Consider the following 20,584-nt stretch of genomic DNA (forward strand, 5'->3'; position numbering starts at 1 on the left):
AGCTTCCTAGAAGAAGTTCTCAAATGTATGTGTTTTTTTTTAATATATAAATCCATCTGGCACTTAATTGTGTCTGATTAGACGTACTATGCATTGCTCACACTCTTGTTACTGAAGTGTGTTGCACCTATTAGGCCTAGACCAATTGCATTATTCCAGTGATATACAGTATGCAGTTTTGTCATTTCCTGACATGTGCAGAGATCCAATAAAACAGTAGATCAGATTTTACATAAAGTCACCAAAGTCAGTGCACGGATGTCGCAAAATAGTAAAGATATGAGTTTCTGAGCTCTGAGCATATGTTTCATTTACACAGATTTAATGAACTAAGATACGTTCTTTGGGAGAAGAAACTTTAACACTTGGTGTTTCTCATGTGGCTTTTGAACTCCCACTAAAATCCATTTAATATTTCTTTTTTATTTCAGGAAAACTCGGAAGATGGTGGTAGCAAACGAGGTAGTATCAAGGTAAGTAACTCTGTAGAAGTACATCAACAAAGGCAACTTTTATTATCAATTAATATTTTATATCTGTAGGATAGTACATTGAAATATTAACTTATAGGTCTCTATTAGGAATAGTTTGCATTATGTTTTTTTTTGTAACTGAGCTTCAATTCTCAACTAGCTGATGGGGGTTCTGAATGATGACGATTCTTCAGTGTGCAGCACAGTGGATGAACCAATAGTAGTAGAGCCAATACAAGAAGAAGAGCCAGAACCTGTAGAGCCAGAGGCCTGCTTCACAGACAGTATGAACAAGCACTGTGCAAACCAAAAATGAAATAAAGTGTAATCTCTTTGAACTGTGACTAATATTAAACCATTTCCTCTTTCCTAAGACTGTGTGGGACGCTGGCCATGTCTCACAGTGGACATTACCCAAGGCAAAGGGAAGAAATGGTGGAACCTCCGTAAGACTTGCTTCACTATTGTTGAACATGACTGGTTTGAAACATTCATAATCTTTATGATCCTCCTCAGCAGTGGAGCTCTGGTGAGTGCTGTGATCATGCCAACGAAACTAGCAAAGTTGACGGTTTTACGGTAGCATTAAGACGCTGTAGTTACGTCGACACTTATAGCTAGGTATCTAATGTCTTTTTTCAACAGGCCTTTGAGGACATACACATAGAGAGACGGCGAACCATCAAAATTATTCTGGAGTTCGCTGACAAGGTTTTCACCTACATCTTTATCATCGAGATGCTCCTTAAATGGGTGGCCTACGGCTTCAAGACCTACTTCACCAACGCTTGGTGTTGGTTAGACTTTTTCATTGTAGATGTAAGTTTTGTGTATGTTTAGTTGTGTGCAAGTGAAAATGCAGATGAAAATTAACTATGTTAATAAAGGTAACATCATGCAGATAAAGTTTGTGGTAATACCTGAATAGGAATTGCTTTGATTCTGCCACAGATTTCCCTGATTAGTTTATGTGCCAACTGGCTGGGCTACTCTGACCTTGGACCAATCAAATCCCTTAGAACCCTCAGAGCACTAAGGCCTCTTCGGGCACTATCAAGATTTGAAGGCATGAGGGTAAGTTACTGGCTCACTGATGCTCATTTGAAATCGCGTACATCACTATTGTATTTTATATAATATTCGAATTCGTTTGCATGGCTAACAATGGCTTAGGAGATTCAAAACCTGTGATGTCTAATGCACTCTTGTACTAATTTGATTGGCTTTCCCCTATCATGTTTGTTGAATGCATGCTTACGCCATGACTGCTGTAACAGCGCTGACTGTGGTAAGTTTGTGGATTTCATATAACTTTTCATATAGCTGACTGAGCAAAACATTAACACCTAGAAAAGTTTGTTGATCAGCCTTACGAACAAAATAAATCAAGCAACTCTCTGTGTGTGTTTCCTGTATCATTCTAACAAAGTCATCTCTTGTGGACAGGTGGTGGTGAATGCTCTTGTTGGAGCGATTCCCTCCATCTTCAATGTGCTGCTGGTGTGTTTGATTTTCTGGCTCATCTTCAGCATCATGGGAGTTAACTTGTTTGCTGGAAAGTTCTACCGTTGTATCAACACCACCACGGAGGAACTGTTCCCCATGGATGTGGTCAACAATCGTAGCGACTGCATGGCCCTGAAAGAAGCCACACAGGAGGCCCGCTGGATCAACGTCAAAGTCAACTATGACAATGTTGGAAAAGGCTACCTGTCTTTGCTACAAGTGGTAAGGCATGATAAGAAAGGGATCACACACTTGGAAAATCTTGAGGAAAAAACAGTAGTTGGTTTCACTTGAAACTTGAGAGAATGCTCTCTGTGATTGCAGGCAACTTTTAAAGGTTGGATGGACATCATGTATGCTGCTGTTGACTCAAGAGAGGTAAGGTGTAGTCTCTTCAACAGAGAAACAATTAAACTTAACATACTGCAGCCTTTGTTTGGGATTTTGTACTAATTATACAATCTAATTCTGTTTACCTTTCAACATGTAGCACTATAGGCTAAATGGATATGTTATAAACAAAGTCGAGTTGTCTTGAGTCCAATTACAACTTTTTATATGGCCCTCTTCACGCTGTCTCATAAACATCTACCGTGAAGGACATTCACTTACATGTCTTCTTTGGTTTAGGTTGAGGAGCAGCCTTCATATGAGATCAACCTCTACATGTACATTTACTTTGTCATCTTCATCATCTTTGGATCTTTCTTCACACTCAACCTCTTCATTGGAGTCATTATTGACAATTTCAACCAACAAAAGAAAAAGATAAGTATAATATTTCGCACCAGTGATTGATGTTTTCTGAAAATTAGAAGTGTGTTGTGCTGAAAAGCAAACATCATTTGTAAATTAAATGCATATAATCATCATTGTGTTGTGTTGGGTCTGCACTTTGGGGACAAAGACATATTTATGACTGAGGAACAAAAGAAATACTATGAAGCCATGAAGAAACTTGGTTCCAAGAAGCCACAGAAGCCGATTCCCCGCCCAACGGTATGCCATTCAGTACTAAAGTAGTAGTACTGATTCAGTAGTCACTGAATGACTACTTTAGTCACCAATATTAATGCGTTACATATTGCATATGTATTATATATTGCTATGTTGACTGGGAGCATTCTAATTCATTGTCTGTATTGATGTTGAGAAGTATGAACGAGGTCGGCTGGAGTCAAAGTATTGACACATCAGCTCGGTATGCATGGCATGACGAGGTCAACAGTGACCCTGCACTGACCTTTTCTGCACACTGATGGTGTGAACAGACCAAACGACCCTCCTGGATTTGTATTTCTGTTCCTTGTCCCTCGTGCTAATCTCTCCTCTCTGTTGCCCTTTGACTTGCAGAACCTAATCCAGGGCATAGTGTTTGACTTCATCAGTCAGCAGTTCTTTGACATCTTCATTATGGTGCTCATTTGCCTCAATATGGTGACCATGATGGTGGAAACAGCTGACCAAAGTGCAGAGAAGGAGGATTTCCTCTTTAAAGTTAATGTGGCTTTTATAGTTGTCTTCACTGGAGAGTGTACGTTGAAGCTCATTGCCCTTCGACAATACTTCTTCACCAATGGATGGAATGTTTTTGATTTTGTCGTGGTCATCTTGTCAATAGCTGGTGGGTACCGATTATGAGAAGTTTTCTTTGACATTACAAGTTGCTTTATGTTCAAGAAGAGATATTATTAATACACTGTGGCTTCTCTTCTTTTATTTCAGGTACAATGCTGTCAGACATAATTGAGAAGTACTTTGTGTCACCAACTCTTTTCAGAGTAATCAGACTGGCAAGGATCGGCAGGATTCTGCGCCTTATTAAAGGCGCTAAAGGCATCCGGACGCTCCTCTTTGCTCTAATGATGTCACTTCCTGCCCTCTTTAATATTGGACTCCTGCTCTTCCTAAATATGTTCATCTTCTCCATATTTGCCATGTCAAACTTTGCCTATGTCAAAAAGGAGGCTGGAATCGATGACATATTTAATTTTGAGACTTTTGGTGGTAGCATTATTTGCTTGTTTCAGATTACAACGTCAGCAGGATGGGACGGACTTTTACTTCCAATGTTAAACAGGGAACCTCCAGACTGTGATCCAGACTTTGAGAATCCAGGCACTAACATAAAGGGTAACTGTGGCAACCCAGGCATGGGCATGATGTTCTTCTGCAGCTACATTATCATTTCATTCTTAGTGGTGGTCAACATGTACATCGCCATCATCTTGGAGAACTTCAATGTGGCACAAGAGGAGAGCGCCGATGTGCTCTGCGAGGATGACTTTGAAATGTTCAATGAGACTTGGGAGAAGTTTGACACGGATGGATCTATGTACATACATTATGATCAGCTTTCAGACTTTTGCGATACCTTGCAGGAGCCACTAAGAGTTGCTAAGCCCAACCGTTTTCACCTAATTAAAATGGATCTGCCCCTGGTTATTGGGGACAGGATCCACTGCCTGGACGTTTTGTTGGCAGTCACACAGATGGTCTTGGGAGACACAGTGGAGATGGCAGCAATGAGGGAGAGCATTCAGAAGAAGTTCGAACTGAGCCAACCAAAACCAGAAACCTTTGCACCAATTGTCACAACAGTACGACAAAAAGAAGAGCAGAATGCTGCTGTAGTCATTCAGAGGGCTTACCGCAATCACCTTTTGACGCGCTGCATACGCCATGCTGCTTTTATGCACCGCTCTAAGAGGATGGATGAACAGGACACCGGTGAAGATCCACCAGAAAAAGACGGTCTGCTTGCGCGAAAGTTGGGAGTGCTCTACGGGAGTAATGCAGATCTTGCAGAGGAAATGGAGCTAGCTGACTTAGAAATTCTAGCAAGACAACAAGCATCTAATCCCGAGACACTGTCACAGTTCACAGAGACCCAGTCCAGTCAAGAAGGCCTTGAGTCAAATGTCATTGTCGTACCTGTAGAAATTACTAATGAAATTACTAATGAAATGGAGCTAGCTGACTTAGAAATTCTAGCAAGACAACAAGCATCTAATCCCGAGACACTGTCACAGTTTACAGAGACCCAGTCCAGTCAAGAAGGCCTTGAGTCAAATGTCATTGTCGTACCTGTAGAAATTACTAATGAGGTTTTACTACATTCTGCCCCCAACAGACACATTTTAATCCTACAGGAAAACCTGAGAGAGACAAATGTATAACAAACCGAATAACATTATTAGTTATGTCTTCACCTTGTTGTTTTTCACCAGTAAAAGACATAGCATTAGCTAGTGTAATGTAATGTAGCTAAGTGTCACTAATTAAGCTGACTTCTGCTTTAGATGAAGAGGTTCCACCGTGCTAATGGAGGCTGATGAAACCTGACCACCAATTCTTTGTTTGTTTTTTTCATGCAATATTTAAGTCACTTTTTGGGTTGGCTGTGGAATTGGGCAGCATGGTTTTCTTTGCTGCCCATTGACCTTTCAAAATTAGGAAAACTATTGGATAGAATTTCTCAGAATTTCTCAGAATCAGGCATATGACTATTAGCAACTTGACGATCCCATTAAAACATCTGAATTTTATGCTTTTTTATACCATACCCTGAGAAGCTGACAGGTCGAACACACTACAATGTTTGCACTCAATAATTCACTTCATAATTCTTATGAACAAACTATATAAGTTTGATTAGTACGCACACTTCTTCAACATGAAAGCTATGCTGGAATTATTCTGTAAAATGACACAATGAGTCCGTCCATCCATAATTACTCAAACTTGATCCCTATTCCTGCTCATTTAAAGTTTCATGTGGCCTCTCGTTACTGTAGATACGCTTGTTTTTAGATACTCTTAGGAAACTGGTTTTGTACATATGTAAATTAGCCATTAGAAAGGGGTATCTGCATCTGATTTATCCCCGACTACCAGTGAAACTCTGATCTCTGTTATTCATTATAAATTAACAATAACATAGGCCAGCTAATGCAGTTAACATCTGTCCCTGACTTGCTTGTTCAGAAAGGCCCAGTTTATATTGCACTATTTATATCCCGTCCAGGTCAAATTTGAGCAGCTGACCGAAAGACCTGAGATGATTTCTCCACTGACATATGCATGTCTCATTAAATATGTTTTGTCTCTTGTTTGGTTCCCTCAGATGTCAGCGCGATGTCAAAACTCAAAGCCCTCACTTTATCCATCTTGGTGGATTTCAGCATTCAGGTTTAAACACCATCTGTGACAGTAAACTTAAGCTGTGATGTTTACATTAGGATAGCTGTTTTCTATTCTTGTCTACTAAATACCAATACTTCTAGCAATGATGTCATACTTTTTAAATGCAGCGTTGTCACAGGTTGGATCGTGTGAGAGATGACTTAAAATCACTCAGACAATTTAAATCACTGCACACACAATTTGGGAGTATTGGTTCGGTTAACAAAAGGACTTTGCAGTTACAAAATTCACCATTGTCCAAAGAGTACATGCTCACAGCTATTTATGAATTTGAAAAACAAAATGTGCTTTCATTTCAGTGAGAAACTTTTCTTGTTGTGCGGTTGATCTGTTCATCTCAAATCTGTCCTCGTGTAAAAAGATTGCTTCAACTTGCCGTTGTGTTAGTCTTAACTCAATAAACACGTCTTACTTTAAATATATGGTACTGTGTAAAAGTTTTAGGCTCAAAGCAAATCATCTCAAACAAGGTATTTGTTTGCCCATCAATAAGAGTGTCAAGACAACTAGAGCATCTGAAATTTCTGCACAGTACTTTACATGAGTACTTTTTACAAATTTCTAGTTAGCTTTTGTTTTTGTTTTATTTATTTTTTTTGTTTTGTTTTTTTACAATAGACAGTGGGAATGTTCTAACATCAACCCTGGAGGGAAAACATAGATGATAAATGTTTCCTCTATAAGGGTCTCTTTGTCATATCCTGCCGTCGCTGCGTGGCAGTTATTCCTTTCAGAAGTCTGTAATGTGACCTGCAGCGCTCTATTCGAGATGAGATACTGCTGCACTACTTAGCTATAGTCTCTTCTGATGGTACAGTTCACACGAAAGGTCCTCCTTTTGTTTACATTTCTACTGGAGGAAAAGCCACACCGGGGGTCTTACTGGTACCCATCCACAACCATTATCATCTGTATATACAGGTTTTTGTCTTTTGTTTTTCTCCTTCTGTATTGTACATTTATATTATTTTGTTATTGTAAAAATGTAACTATTGTTAGAATAAAACAACTCTTGTACGGAAATGCAAGCTGTGAGTTCCTGTTGCGAGAAGCAATGTTATGCAGTCTGTAAAACTACACTTACGCCCTCTGGTGGTGCATAGATAGACCACACTTAACTCCCAAATCTGTTGCATGTTTTCTTTTGAAATTTAGAAGTAGGGTTGTGAAGTTGGAAAATAACACTGCCAGTCATTTTCCTCAGCTTGTAAAGTATACTTTGGTATCAAGTACAAAATAACTGTATTGGTAGAGGATTAAATGCAGACAATAGATTAGATTTAGTCTTTTCATGTTTTACAGCAGGTTTGGTGTTGGAAATCTTTTTACAGTTTTTCCTATAATCTGTTATCTTTAGTTTTCACCACCATTGTTTTTCCCCCCAGTAATCCTGCCTTGTTTCCCCACTACAGTGCAGTACTGTGCTTGCTTGCCCAGAGTATCAATAAGCAACAAACCCTATTTCTTCCAAGACATAAGCAGGTGGAAGGTCATTTCTTGGTTAGTAAAGGAGCTAAAGAGCTCTGCGAATGCGTTGTACCTATTTGATTTTCACCACATGAATGTCCTAATTATTACTGATTAATTATTGGTTAACTGAGGAGGTTCGTAGATAACAAGCTAGATTGGCCATTGTTGAAAGTGAAGGTGGAAGTAGAAACAAAAATTACTTTGACTGACAAAGAAGACACAGCAACAACCAGCGTAAGACTGACGAACACACAAGAATAAATAACTCACACCACTGTAGGCTGTGTGCGTAGGCTACGGTTTCTAGATCCTGCAGTACCTACGCGGAAGCTAACAATTATTTATACTAACTACTAATCTGAATCATAAATCAATACAAAACAATGAAAACTGTCTAACTGTCCCTACCACTTTGTAAACAAAGTAAAATCCCATCAGAAGCTAGAACTACTTTTTAAAAATGTATTCAGATGATAATAAAAATGGTTGCTGATTATTTAATTAACAGAAAGAAAAATAAATAACTACAGATCCTAAGCTGGGGACAGATTTCAGTATTTCCAGCTGGTCTTACATTGTTTTTGGAGGCCGAAGTTTATCTCTTGCTCACACACTGTGAAAACTGATCAAACAGACAAACACAGCCTCAGCCCTGACAATTAGGGAAATGTGATGAGCTTGACTGACTTCACTGAAAACTTCACTCTTCACTGCATGTGGATGTTGCATAACAGGTCTAAGAAGCCTCAGTGGTGCCAGGGGCTGTGCATGGCAACTATAGAAGCGATAACACCGTTAGGAAATCCACTCCACGTTGGAATTTTAGTATTTTAGTATTTTTTTTTACCAAGAGCCAATATGTCTCAGTCTGAATGGACTCAAACGGACTGTGAACTGCTTGGTTAAAGGCATTTTAAAATACTACATAACTGTCTAGTTTGAAAACTGTTCAGTCCAAGCCACCAGTGAGCTCCCCCTCCCACCTCTGGAGGATATTTACCACTCTAGATGCTACTACTCTAGAGGCCTGTAAATCCCCGCCTCCCTGCGTCATTGACTTTAATGTCATTTTAGAGTCTAAAGTCCTACACGGAATGTCATAGCACTTCTTATTTATAATCATTGAGTGCGTGTGTGTGTGCGTACAAGTGACGCAGGGAGTGCAAGTTTATGTTATATGTGGGTTGGTGTAAGGCATAGGTCTTCAACAGGAGTCCGTGACCACTACGGGGTTGATTAGCGGTTGATTAGCCTTTTATATATATATATATTTTTAGTTTCCCCCCACAGTTTTAAATTTCTTTAAATACACAGCAACATGAATGCAACATATTTTAGTAGGAATAAGGGATAGCGTAATGTTGAATGCAAAATGGTTATAATATTGTATATTTATAAATAAATAGCTTCAGGCCTAGTTTAATATACGCGTATAGTAGGTATGGGGTCCCTACTTGATAATTTAAAGGTAAATGTCTGTAGTCTTTTTTCTAAGGACAACCATCATAATTTTGTTGCATTGAGAGTAATGGGCATTTTGATTCAGATCTATTAATGCACCATAATTACATATTGTAATAATACTTCTTTTCTTACACCGCTCTATTTGACACTGTCATGATAAAGTAGATGGCATTCATGAAAATAGGAGAAATTTAAAAAGACTTAAAAACAGACATGGTAACCTTTGGCTATTGAAGAATTATTTGATATAGTCATAAACGATTGTGATTTAAAGGTTATCAAACACGGATACTTGTTTCTATATGCTTTCACCACCTGCAATGTATTCAATGTTTTGTAATTTTAAACATTTTTATCTTTATAAATCAACTCTTTGGAATCAGAACTTAAACTCAGACATTGTTACTTAAACTTGCATCAAATGATATCAAACAATACCTCGCAGTTAATCTAACTGCCGTTTTAAACCACCCCCAAATCCCTACAGTTCAGGTCCTGAATATAGCTTCTTCCGTTCCGTTAACTGGAACATGCGAATGGCACTGAATAGGCACCTAATGTTGAAAGTGTGGGCTGGTTAAAGTTATTTTGGTTCAATGATACAGCGCTCTTCCCCTGATTTGCCTAATGTCTAAACGTGTGGGGAGAGACGGCCTTGCACAGCCACTGGGGCTGACGCTTACTTCTTCTCTCTGCTCATAACATTAGCAGGACTGCAGAGAGTCACCTCCACACACTTGTTGGCGTCCGCATTTGAAGCAATTTTCTCCTGCATGTCATCATCATGCGTTGGATGCTAGCTGGATGCTGTGGGCTTGCTTTGATCAGTATATCAGGTAAATGTTAACTTTTACAGATCAATTTCTTCTACTTATTATTAAAATTAGCATTTTTTAACGACGCAAGCAACCGTTAGAGAATTAGTATTGGATAGTAATGTTAAGTAAAACTCTAGTACAGCTGTGTCTCCATGATTCGATTGGGTACATAACAATAATATAGTTTAATTTATTGGTTAACCGTAATGTTTTATGTCTGTTTAACCACAGCTACACGGCATGCAAGTTTTGCATGTTATTTTTGACTCTGCAGCACCATTACTTCCTGGCCATCTGGGGAAAAAGAGGAAGTTGTCTTCTGAGACAAAGACTTTAATACTATTGTCATGTTGATGATTATATTATTTGATATTCTATGTATTTGTTGCATGCAAGTTATTCCATTCGGTTATCTAAATTACTTTAGGTATGGGAGTTTAATCACATCGGACTCGTAGCCCGTTTTAGAGAGTGAACATATTGATATTTGCTTAACTGGTGCAAAACATCAAAGAAAAATCATCTGTATTAGACATGCATTTGTAATATAAACATGTAAATATAAACATACTATACACGACATTGCTGAATGATGATGTGGTTACCAAATGAGGCTCTGGGTGAGTTATCCTCCATTGTGTCCAATCTAGGGCCATAACTTATGATTCTTTCCATTATATTATATATAGGGAATTCATTTCTTATGTCACATCTTCACATTAACTGACTACGCCTCCTAAGGCCAAATAAACAAAGCAGCATATCTTCACATGCAAGATGCCTGTAAATGACTGGCATTTTACTTGACGCCAGCGAATAAGGGATTTGGAAAATAGCTGCGGATTAATTATTTTGTCTGGTGTGTCAGATCATTTCATTTGAGCTGTTGATAAAACGAGAACCGTGAACATGGAGCTGTGACTGTCTTTGTCGCATTTCATAAAATGATCAAAATATATATATAATAAAAAATATATATATATCAAAAAAAATATTCTAACTACAATAAATACTTTCATAACAAGAAACTGTAAGTTTCTGTCTCAACTGAGAATATATTAAAGTTGGATTTTGTTACTACAAATAAAGCTTTTTAAGCAATTCATGACCAGGATGTTTTATCAAATCACCTGTCTTTATTTCAGTCTTCTTTCTTTCCTGTTCAGTTGTCCTAGGCAGCACCCTGGAGATCACACAGAAGCCCCGCTTTTATGGTGTGTTTGTCAACAGCAAAATGATCATTTACTGTCGGACCACAACGGCGTACACGGGGCAGCCAAAGTGGTACAAGGTCAATAAATATGACGCGGAGCCTGAAGACAGAGTAGAGCTAGAACAAAGTCGGAGTATTACCTTTGAAAGGAAGTTCAGCAACAGCAGTGCCCATCTCATCATGTACAATGCACAACTAGAAGACAGCGGAGTGTACTTCTGCAAAATACACGAAACATGGGGACCTGGAACTGAAGTACAAGTAGCCAGTAAGGGCCGGCCACCAAATGCCTTGTACAGACCAAAAAATGCACTAAGAGTGGTTATTTAGGTAAAAAACCACTAACACATGCATATTTTCCCCTCACAGGAAAGGTTGATCTATCCCTGCTACAATACAGAAGCAAACTGAAGGATGGTTTCATCATCATCCAGGGCCTAATGTTGGCTGTGTGTATCGCTGCTATACTGTTTCGCAAACATCAGCTGGTGAGTAACAAGGCCACACTAAACCCCTGAGGCAGACGTGCGCTGGCGAGTTTAGGGCAGTTTTAAATATTCATATGTGTGGAAAAGAAGCTGCTTTTTTGTTTAAGGAAAAGTTTGCAGTAGAAAAACGAGCCCAATTTAATCTGCTACAGAGGTGCATTGAGGAGGAAGAGAGTTTGTAGAAAAGAAGGGAAAAAAATGGCTACAACACGTCATAGCTAAACATAGACCTACCTGCATTTTGCGGGTAGTTATTCCACAAGTTTTGCATTCCTCACTTCATTTTAAATAAAGTCCAAACAGTCCGAGCTCAAAATATGTTGAATTTACAACTTTTAGGAGATGGAAACACTGATGTCTTGGTGTTTTTGCTTAATGCTAGGCTGTTAAATGCAGAAGAAGAAAAAATAAAAAATAAAAAAAAATAAGTAATGCACAAATTCTAGAAAATATGCTTATAAAAACTGTTGGTACGTCCAGAAAAGTTGATTCTGTAACTCTTGTCTCTTGGTTTGATTAGTTTAATAGCATGATAACTGTTAATCTGCTAAAGCTAGGTTCGCTAGCACCCCACAACTAGCCTTTGATATTAATATTGATATTGCTATTGAAATATTGTCAGTATTTATTAGCGGTATCGTAATAAGTTATAGGACTAAAAATAAAAGAGGTCTTTGTATCCCAACAGGATCTACCTGTTTAAATAAAGGCTAATAAATAATAATAAATAATAATAATAATAAAGAACTTACCCAGTTTTTTACGTCCTGTTGCAGCTTCCGTAGTTATGATTTTTACGTCTGTATGCGATTTTACCTTTACAAAAGTGTGCGTGTATCAATGGTGTGTATATCGTTATTTGTTTTATTTATTTATTTTTTATAGTGCACAGTGAGTTGTCAGTATTTGCGCTCATTTATTTATCATTTTCTCTTTCTTCATCATTTTCACAGTTGGAAAAGAGGGACAGCATATATGAGGAGCCTGAAACCGACCACATCTATGAGGTATGTTGCTGTGGTCTGTTACATTTACCACAGCATTTAACAAAAGACTCTGCAGTTTCTTCTAATTTCACATTTGCAAGATCATTTCACAGTGAGCAAGCGTCACAGTGCATTTTTACATAAAAAGTACAAGTGCAAGGCAGAAAAGCAGCAGGGCGCAACTTCTTGCACCACTGATTTTCTGTCCACAATTTTTTTCTGTTGGTGTCAGTTTGATCATTTCACTGGCCCTCAGTGGTCCTTCAGCGGTACGTCTTTTGCTTGCCCTTTGACCTAAACATTAATAAATCATAGAATAATTGTGTGCATGCGTAAATAACATTTCAGAAAGTCTGTACATGATTGTACAAGATAAAAAAAAATAGCTTTATATGTTTAAAATGATCTAATATCAATAGCTGATGGGTAAAATTGTGGGTACTTCACTGTCTGGATCCAAACCTGCAGACATTATACTTTTAGTGCTACAGGGATGTATCTAAACATTTTTTTTGCATGGCCGTATATTGAAGGACAAGGTTAGAATCCGTTTCATGCCTGTAGTGCAACATTCTTACTGCAGCCATGGAAAGGTGTGCAGGGCTGGAAGTGGATGGACTATACTCTCCCACTGAGTTCTTGTCAACAGTGCTCCGTTAAAGCTGCTATTAAATTGAGACACGCTTTCCGGGAGAGTTGAGAGAGTGCAACTGTTGTAACACCTACCTTTCAATAGAACCACAGCCGATGCCCAGAAACAGCGGCGTGACCCATATCGAGAGTGGCAGACATTAAGGCCAAGAGTTTCACATGCATTTTCGGCGGCACGGTTATGTCTTTGAGTCATCTCTGAATAACAGGCTATGCAAACAAACAACTGTGGGACTCACACAAGCGCGTCTAACTCTAATAACGCTGAATTATTTCCATTTCAGGGCTTGGCAATCGAGACGTGTGGAGGAGGTCTGTATGAGGAACTCACCGCATACACTCAGCCCGACGGAGCTGAGGCCCCATGGGAGTGAGGCTGACGCAACTGAACTACTGTTCTCCCCCTACACCCTCTCAATAAGTATCAGTTATATGTGTCCCTAATTAGACGCTGTACATTGAAAAATAACAGGTTTTTGTCAAAGTAGAGATGTGTTCCGCATGCTTATCTAAAATGCTTAATACGCTGTTGATTTTGCAGTTTAGTAATAGTAGGTTGGATTTATCTGTTGATGCTGAACTATCAGCTGACAGTTTTGGTGCTTCAGTGGTTTTCTTTTGCACTGATCAACCATAATATTATGACTGACTGGTCATAATTGCAGGGCAAACAGAAAATCTTTGATTATCTTGTTACTGTGGCACCTGTCATTGTTTTGGAGGCACGAGGGAGACCGACAAATTATTAGGAGGGTTGGTCATAATGTTATGACTGATCAGTATATATGGCACCGGCATGCAATGTTGCCTTGGCCTGCAACAATATGCACAGAGTTGTATGTGTCAAAGTAACATCTATATGAACACAGCATACATCATAATGAGATCATCGGCGTTATTCACCGGTTGGTGGTTTTAATGTTATGGCGGATTGGTGCAGAAATTGTGTATAGTTTTTGTATTGTGCTAACATGAGTATTTGATATCTACATTTTCTTGTCCTTCACTGTTTATTTTAACAATCTGTACGTCGTCCGTTTATGTGTCAAAAATAAAAACAACAAACATGGTTCCATTTGCTGTAGATAGTTATTTTTATTGCTTTATTGTCTTTTACAAGAAACCGAGTAAAAAAAACATATATAAATATATAGATGGGTTGATCAAAAATAGATGTGATTGAAAAAGGCTTTCTCACATAAATAAGTAATAAATAAATAAATAATCAGGCGAGCAAATGAACAAATCCTTCATGTTTTAGCTGGAGGCGAGGAGAGATGCTCCCAGCTAAACTAAACACTTAACAATAATAAAATAATAATACAAAATGGGCTTGATAAATAATAACAAAATAGTTGACACTAAGAAATAAGAATAAATACTGGAATAAATTAATTAGTTCAATACTTGAATAAATAAATTAATGTATTAATTAACACATCCTTCATGTTACAGAGAGGCTTAAAAAATAAATAAAAAAATACAAAATGGACTTCAATCCTTCATGTTTTAGTTGGAGGCGAGGAGAGATGCTCCCAGCTGAATTAAACACTTAATAATAAAATAAATAAATAATACAAAATGGGCTTGATAAATAATAACAAAATGATCAACACTGAGAAATAAGAAAATATACTGCAATAAATTAATAGTTCAACACTTGAATAAATAAGCGAATATATTAATTCACACTGTGTAACACACTGTGACAGAGAGGCTTCAGTTGGAGGTGAGGAGAGATGCTCCCAGCTGGTCCACTCTCATCAGATGAGCTTTGATTTCCTCCCTGACCAGCTCCCACGCCTCAGAGCTGTGGCCCTACAGACACAACAACACCGTCATTATGTATCCAGATAGATAGATAGATAGATAGATAGATAGATAGATAGATAGATAGATAGATAGATAGATAGATAGATAGATAGATAGATAGATAGATAGACTCTTACCTTTTGCTTAAGGACACGGTTGGACAGTTTCTTGAAATACATCTCCAGCTTCTTGTTCTTCGTGTGGCTCACGATCTGAAGGAAAATGAGCAAATGCCGGTCAGTTTTATGTTTCGTTTATGTGATTTTTAGCTTCTTCCACTACAAGTGAAACTCACGCAGGAATTGAGTTCATCGGCCTGCTTGTTGACCACATTGAGGAAGTTCTCCACGGTGCTCTCTTCCCATGATGCAGAGCTGTAATCCTCCTCAAACAGGGCAGCCACTTCCTTCAGGACCTGGACTGTGAAAGCAAGTTTATCCCCAGCCTGCAGGAAAGAGGAAGGAGAACAAGACACTTTTAAATGATTCCTAAGCTGGAAAAAAAATGGGCTTAAATGGTGAGCCAGTGTGCCAGAAGAAGAAGAATCACAGATTGTTATAGGGATACAATCATGTCACTTTTATATCATTCCAGAGCTGGAAAAATATAACATATATAACAATGAATGCCATCTGATTTCTCATTTTTTTTGCATCTGTGTAGATATGAGACGACTTTTGACTCACCGAAGCTTTGGATGCGTGGCTGTACAGGTGATAAGGAAAGACCACAGTGTCCTCAGTTCCAGCATCCTCAGTGCTGTTAGTGGAATTGTTTGCCTGAAGCACAAACACACACACACATCATGAAATAAACAATCTCTAAAGTCCATTTTGTTAAACAATCAAGGCATGCAAACGAGTGCACTCACCATGGCATCTATCAGATCCAACGAGTTTTCACTGTACTGCTTGAATTTGTGATTCATCCACCTGCAGCTCAGCGAGGAGCCGGAGCTGTACAGGCCGAGCAAGAGGCAAGCGAAGAAAATCCTGCTGAGCATATTTGTCGGTTTTGCTTCTTAGCGAAGGTAGAAGTTCAGTTGGTTTGAAGTGGATGTCTCCCGGTGTTCTGTTGAAGGAGCCTTCCAGCGGCTCATTTATAGCGAAGGAAGACGCTCCCATTTTCATTTTCCTGCACGTAGGCTGTGGGTTTCACCTCACCATGCAGGTATAATGTCACATTTCGGATTCGAAACGCTCTTTTAAGGAATAAATATGTCTTAAATATGAAAACGCACTCAACCCGGGATCGAAATTTTTATTTTTATGCACAATTTAATGTTCGATATAAGCATAACAGCAGTCATTGAATATCGGCTATTTGACATTTACGCACGGTAGCTTAAAAACTTATTAAGAATAAGACCAGAAAGACCATAAGTTTTTATTTGTTTATTACAATAAACCTTTTTGGGCACCAGTCTTGCCTTTTGTAAATGACAAAATGAAGTTACATTTCATTTTAGTTTCGTCCACTATCCCATGATTTGGTCTGAGTGTGCAGGGGGACATAAAAAAAAAAAAAAAAAAAAAAAAAAAACATTAAAAAACATATATATTTTGAACGTAAACATACGAATAATGAGCATGGAAACAAATTACTGCAAAAAAAATTAAATTGTTGCATCATTGCTTGTGTGCAATTCCCAGCGATCACTGCAGCAGGAGTTTGCCACTACATATGCCATAAACGGGAAGTTCCGAGGCATTGCAGAGAAAATGAAAGCGAGCTATGAGCTCTGACGCTCATTCATAAGAACCGGTCAGTGATATTTCACGTTGTGTCTCCGCCGTGAGAACCAGGCAACTTGCGGTGGAGAGGGGATTCTCCTTCGCCTGTTTAATTAAAAGGCTTATGATGATATGAATTATATTATTATTCATCGAGAGCCTTTATAGAGAACGGAGAAACCCGCCAGTTTCTAAGTATTTTATTTCAACCGCTCGCATTTTAATAATGTTTGAGTCTTTTGTTTGTTTGATTTATTGAATTCTTGAATATCTTATTTTATTTTTCCTCGTGACTTTAATCCATTTGAATATAATTTATGGGCTTGACATTAACTTTTTTTTTTTTTGTTCAGCAGCCACTGTGACTAGTTGTGCGTAAAGTTATAGCCACTCGGCATTTTCACAATTTTGTTGTTGGGAAATGATGGTCCTCATTGCAGCGTGGGTTTAATCCCAGCCTTTCTTCAGTTGTCCCTATCTAACACAGGTGCAACCCCCCCGCAAAAAAAAATAAAAATAAAATTAAATGTAAATGACCCTTGTACACACATATGAAGAAATGTTTAACCCGGATTTTACCCACATTTGAGTGGTTGGCGGGTGTTAATGTCAAGCCCTGCCTGCAAACATCATGAACTTGCATAATTCATGCATTTCTATTAATACATTCCCCTCTACTCAATTTACGACTTGTGTTATCATCACTTTCATGAGTTGTAAAGAAGATCTGAAAATCTGAAAAACACCTGACAAGTCTTTCATATAGTCTGTAATTTATCATCTTTTTTATTTGCTCACTTGGAAAAAAAATCCCAGTGTGGATTTTTTAAAGCCAGAATACCTGCGTATTTTAGATGGAATGTTCTATCACACCTCCGAGTTCCCAAGTCAAAAAATCCCCAGAAGCAAATCTTATTCTGCCACAGCGCCCCCTGTTGAACAAAGACAGTGTGGACACCACTCATCTGAATATTCCCACAGTGTTGAACTGTTCTGTGGAATGAAATCAAACAAAAAACGACCATGTAAATCAACATTAGGAGACGCTTTTGTTTAAAAGTAATAAATACGAATTTCAAAATAATCTAAAACATTAGTGTCTCCAGATACTGCCCGTCTTCAAATCACTGACTTAGTATATTAAATGATCTCTAGTATCTCAAAATATGGGAAAACGTTCTCATACTAATGAGTTAGAATCTCAAATAATAACTGTCTCGCAATAATGACTTGTATCTGAAATTACTGAGACTCTTTCTAAAGCTAATGACTTGGTCCGTCCAAACGATGACTTACAATAAAGTTAAGTTCACTCTTGAATTATGTCTTAGTCTGTCAAAATAATTTGTTCAAAGCTTCAAGTTGAATCAGTTGAAAGCTTAAGATAAGGAGTTAAACTCTCAAACAACAACCAAGTATCTCATAATACTGATTCATTACTTCAAATCATTGACACTCTTTCATGAAGATGGCTTTATTTGGCTTTATTTGTGAGTATTAGATAATAAGATAATCTTCACACATACTTCTGTTTGTGTCACATTATGGGGATAAACAGACATACAACAACTCAGCGATCTTGTGAATTATTTTGAGATAGAAAGTCATATTTAAAGAAAGATCCTCATTACTATCTGTTATAGTTGTTGTTTTTTTTAACCACATTTGCAGAAATGGGCTTCCTTCACAGGGTGCTCAGTATTTTTAGGCACGTTGAAACAGTAAAACAGGAAACTAGGAATAAAAGCAATAAACACAGTTCAGTTTGCAGTTGTTGTTTTTTTTTATTATTATTATTTGCTGTAATAAAAATACAAAATGAGCAGTTTCATATAATAAATAATTTTAATTGCCAAGTAAAAAAAAATACTGCAATAAATTAATAAATACTTCAATAGTTGAATAAATAAATAAATATATTAATTAACACTGTGTAACTCTGTGACAGAGAGGCTTCAGTTGGAGGTGAGGAGAGATGCTCCCAGCTGGTCCACTCTCATCAGATGAGCTTTGATTTCCTTCCTGACCAGCTCCCACGCCTCAGAGCTGTGGCCCTACAGACACAACAACACCATCATTACTAAAACACACAAATATTTAAGATCTGAATTTATCTAACATCAATTTAGCAATCTTACCAATCTCTTTAGGACGCGGTGTGAGAGTCTCCTGAAATACATGTGCAGCTTTGCGTTGGTGCGGTGGTGTCCCCCAATCTAAATGAATAAAAAGACAAAAGCATTAACACCAGGGCATAAGGTGCTCGACATGTATATGTGCAGCTCATGACTGGAAGTAAAACTCACGCAAAAGTGAAGCCCATCAGCCTGTCTGTTGACCACATTGAGGAAGTTCTCCACGGTGCTCTCCTCCCATGATGCAGAGCTGTAATCCTCCTCAAACAGGGCAGCCACTTCCTTCAGGACCTGGACTGTGAAAGCAAGTTTATCCTCAGCCTGCAGGAAAGAGGAAGGAGAACAAGACACTTTTAAATGATTCCTAAGCTGGAAAAAAATGGGCTTAAATAGTGTGCCAGTTTATAGATATAATAGATATAAATTGAGTTATGACTCACTGAAGCTCCGGATGCCTGGCTGTACAGATGATAAGGGAAGACCACAGCGTCCTCAGCTTCAGAATCCTCAAAGCTGGCCTGCAGCACACACACATAAACAAACACACACATCATGAAAGAAACAATCTCTGAAGTTCACTCGCTAAACAATCAAGGCATGCGAATGAATGCACTCACCATAGCATCTATCAGAGCCAGCGAGTTTTCACTGTACTGTCTGAATTTGTGGTTCATCCACCTGCAGCTCAGCGAGGAGGCGGAGCTGTACAGACCGAGCAAGAGGCAAGCGAAGAAAATCCTGCTGAGCATATTTCTTTTTTTTTTCTTACTTTCTTGGAAAGTGTAGTCTTTTGATTATAGTTTGCAGTGGATGTCTCCCGGTGTTCTGCTGGAGGAGACCTGCAGCGGCTCATTTATAAGGTGCCTGTTTTCATTTTCCTGACCACACAGGGCTCGGACTTCACCTGAACGTGCAGGTTTGGCGTCAGAAAATTTCGAGTTTGACTTAGCGTCCTTTAAGAAGATCGACGTCACGATTAGAAAATGCCAAACCACAACACCACGCACTTGAATTATTAAATATGATTTATGATGATAAATATGGCGATTTATACTGATGCTATTTATTATCACATATGTCCGATGGAGAAAAGAGTAACGTGAAGAAAATGTGGGATTTTTATTGCAACATCCAATTTTGCTCTTCTTGATTAAATTCCTTTAGATTTAAAATATATGAATCTTCCAAATATATTTTACAAGTTTAGAAAATTTATATTTTTCATATTTAAATTCAGTTGGTGTTCCCCTTGCTTTCAGCGTGCATTAATAGTGTTTTTAAAAAATAAATAAAAAAAATTGTAAGTGTAGGGCCACCATTCATAAGAAAAAAGTGCAAGGGCGCACAGGAATACAGCGTGTCCACAATCCACACCACAAGTGGAAAATGAAAGTAGCTGCGGCCACGCGTGTACGTGACATTAATGCTCCGCGCGCCTTCATTTTCAGTCCGCAGTGAGAAAAGTACCGCTCCTGTCATGATGTTTCCGAGGAATGCGCATACGTGTGGAAGAAAATGGTATTTTGATATTTCAGGATCTCATCTCCTTGGTATGGTATTCTCATGAAACCTGAATGTATATCCCTAATTGTTCCATTACGATAGATTTTGGATTTTACGGTGATGTGT

At 38.3% G+C, this 20,584-nt stretch overlaps 3 protein-coding genes across 5 annotated transcripts in view; 2 read left to right on the forward strand and 1 right to left on the reverse strand.

The window, feature by feature from the left end:
* Positions 1 to 7,208, forward strand: part of scn4aa (sodium channel, voltage-gated, type IV, alpha, a) — a 23,160-nt gene extending 15,952 nt beyond the window's left edge. For all 3 annotated transcript variants that reach the window (XM_047608971.1, XM_047608972.1, XM_047608973.1), the window contains exons 17-27: positions 432 to 473; positions 634 to 757; positions 848 to 1,002; positions 1,119 to 1,292; positions 1,425 to 1,547; positions 1,920 to 2,201; positions 2,304 to 2,357; positions 2,610 to 2,747; positions 2,874 to 2,978; positions 3,333 to 3,603; positions 3,705 to 7,208. In XM_047608971.1, the coding sequence (XP_047464927.1) occupies positions 432 to 473; positions 634 to 757; positions 848 to 1,002; positions 1,119 to 1,292; positions 1,425 to 1,547; positions 1,920 to 2,201; positions 2,304 to 2,357; positions 2,610 to 2,747; positions 2,874 to 2,978; positions 3,333 to 3,603; positions 3,705 to 5,158 (2,922 nt within the window). In that variant the 3' untranslated portion in view covers positions 5,159 to 7,208. The remainder of the gene's footprint in view (positions 1 to 431; positions 474 to 633; positions 758 to 847; positions 1,003 to 1,118; positions 1,293 to 1,424; positions 1,548 to 1,919; positions 2,202 to 2,303; positions 2,358 to 2,609; positions 2,748 to 2,873; positions 2,979 to 3,332; positions 3,604 to 3,704) is intronic.
* A 2,595-nt stretch (positions 7,209 to 9,803) lies between these two features.
* Positions 9,804 to 14,359, forward strand: cd79b (CD79b molecule, immunoglobulin-associated beta). Its single transcript, XM_047609370.1, has 5 exons — positions 9,804 to 9,955; positions 11,104 to 11,418; positions 11,520 to 11,638; positions 12,592 to 12,645; positions 13,560 to 14,359. Exons 1-5 carry the CDS (start codon positions 9,904 to 9,906, stop codon positions 13,647 to 13,649), a joined length of 630 nt encoding a protein of 209 aa, XP_047465326.1. The 5' UTR covers positions 9,804 to 9,903; the 3' UTR covers positions 13,650 to 14,359.
* A 52-nt stretch (positions 14,360 to 14,411) lies between these two features.
* Positions 14,412 to 19,704, reverse strand: LOC125022810. The gene is made up of 10 exons (XM_047609751.1): positions 19,553 to 19,704; positions 19,396 to 19,468; positions 19,127 to 19,276; positions 18,959 to 19,036; positions 18,781 to 18,874; positions 15,959 to 16,107; positions 15,774 to 15,866; positions 15,383 to 15,532; positions 15,225 to 15,299; positions 14,412 to 15,093 (listed from the first exon to the last, which is right to left on the reverse strand). The coding sequence occupies exons 1-10, from the start codon at positions 19,702 to 19,704 to the stop codon at positions 14,995 to 14,997; spliced, it is 1,113 nt and encodes a 370-aa protein (XP_047465707.1). The 3' UTR covers positions 14,412 to 14,994.
* Positions 19,705 to 20,584: the final 880 nt, after the last annotated feature.

The sequence above is a fragment of the Mugil cephalus genome, chromosome 16 (assembly GCF_022458985.1).
Source record: "Mugil cephalus isolate CIBA_MC_2020 chromosome 16, CIBA_Mcephalus_1.1, whole genome shotgun sequence".
NCBI lineage: Eukaryota > Metazoa > Chordata > Actinopteri > Mugiliformes > Mugilidae > Mugil > Mugil cephalus.

What these genes read in the sequence shown, in the direction of transcription:
- cd79b (XM_047609370.1), top strand. Translation starts at nt 9,904, where the DNA reads ATGCGTTGGATGCTAGCTGGATGCTGTGGGCTTGCTTTGATCAGTATA. An exon ending in TGTTTCGCAAACATCAGCTG is followed by an intron (nt 11,639 to 12,591) that starts GTGAGTAACAAG and finishes TCATTTTCACAG; the next exon opens with TTGGAAAAGAGGGACAGCAT. An exon ending in AAACCGACCACATCTATGAG is followed by an intron (nt 12,646 to 13,559) that starts GTATGTTGCTGT and finishes TTTCCATTTCAG; the next exon opens with GGCTTGGCAATCGAGACGTG.
- LOC125022810 (XM_047609751.1), bottom strand. Translation starts at nt 19,704, where the DNA reads ATGCTCAGCAGGATTTTCTTCGCTTGCCTCTTGCTCGGTCTGTACAGC. An exon ending in GTGAGTGCATTCATTCGCAT is followed by an intron (nt 19,469 to 19,552) that starts GCCTTGATTGTT and finishes GCTGCAGGCCAG; the next exon opens with CTTTGAGGATTCTGAAGCTG. An exon ending in GCCAGGCATCCGGAGCTTCA is followed by an intron (nt 19,277 to 19,395) that starts GTGAGTCATAAC and finishes TCTTTCCTGCAG; the next exon opens with GCTGAGGATAAACTTGCTTT.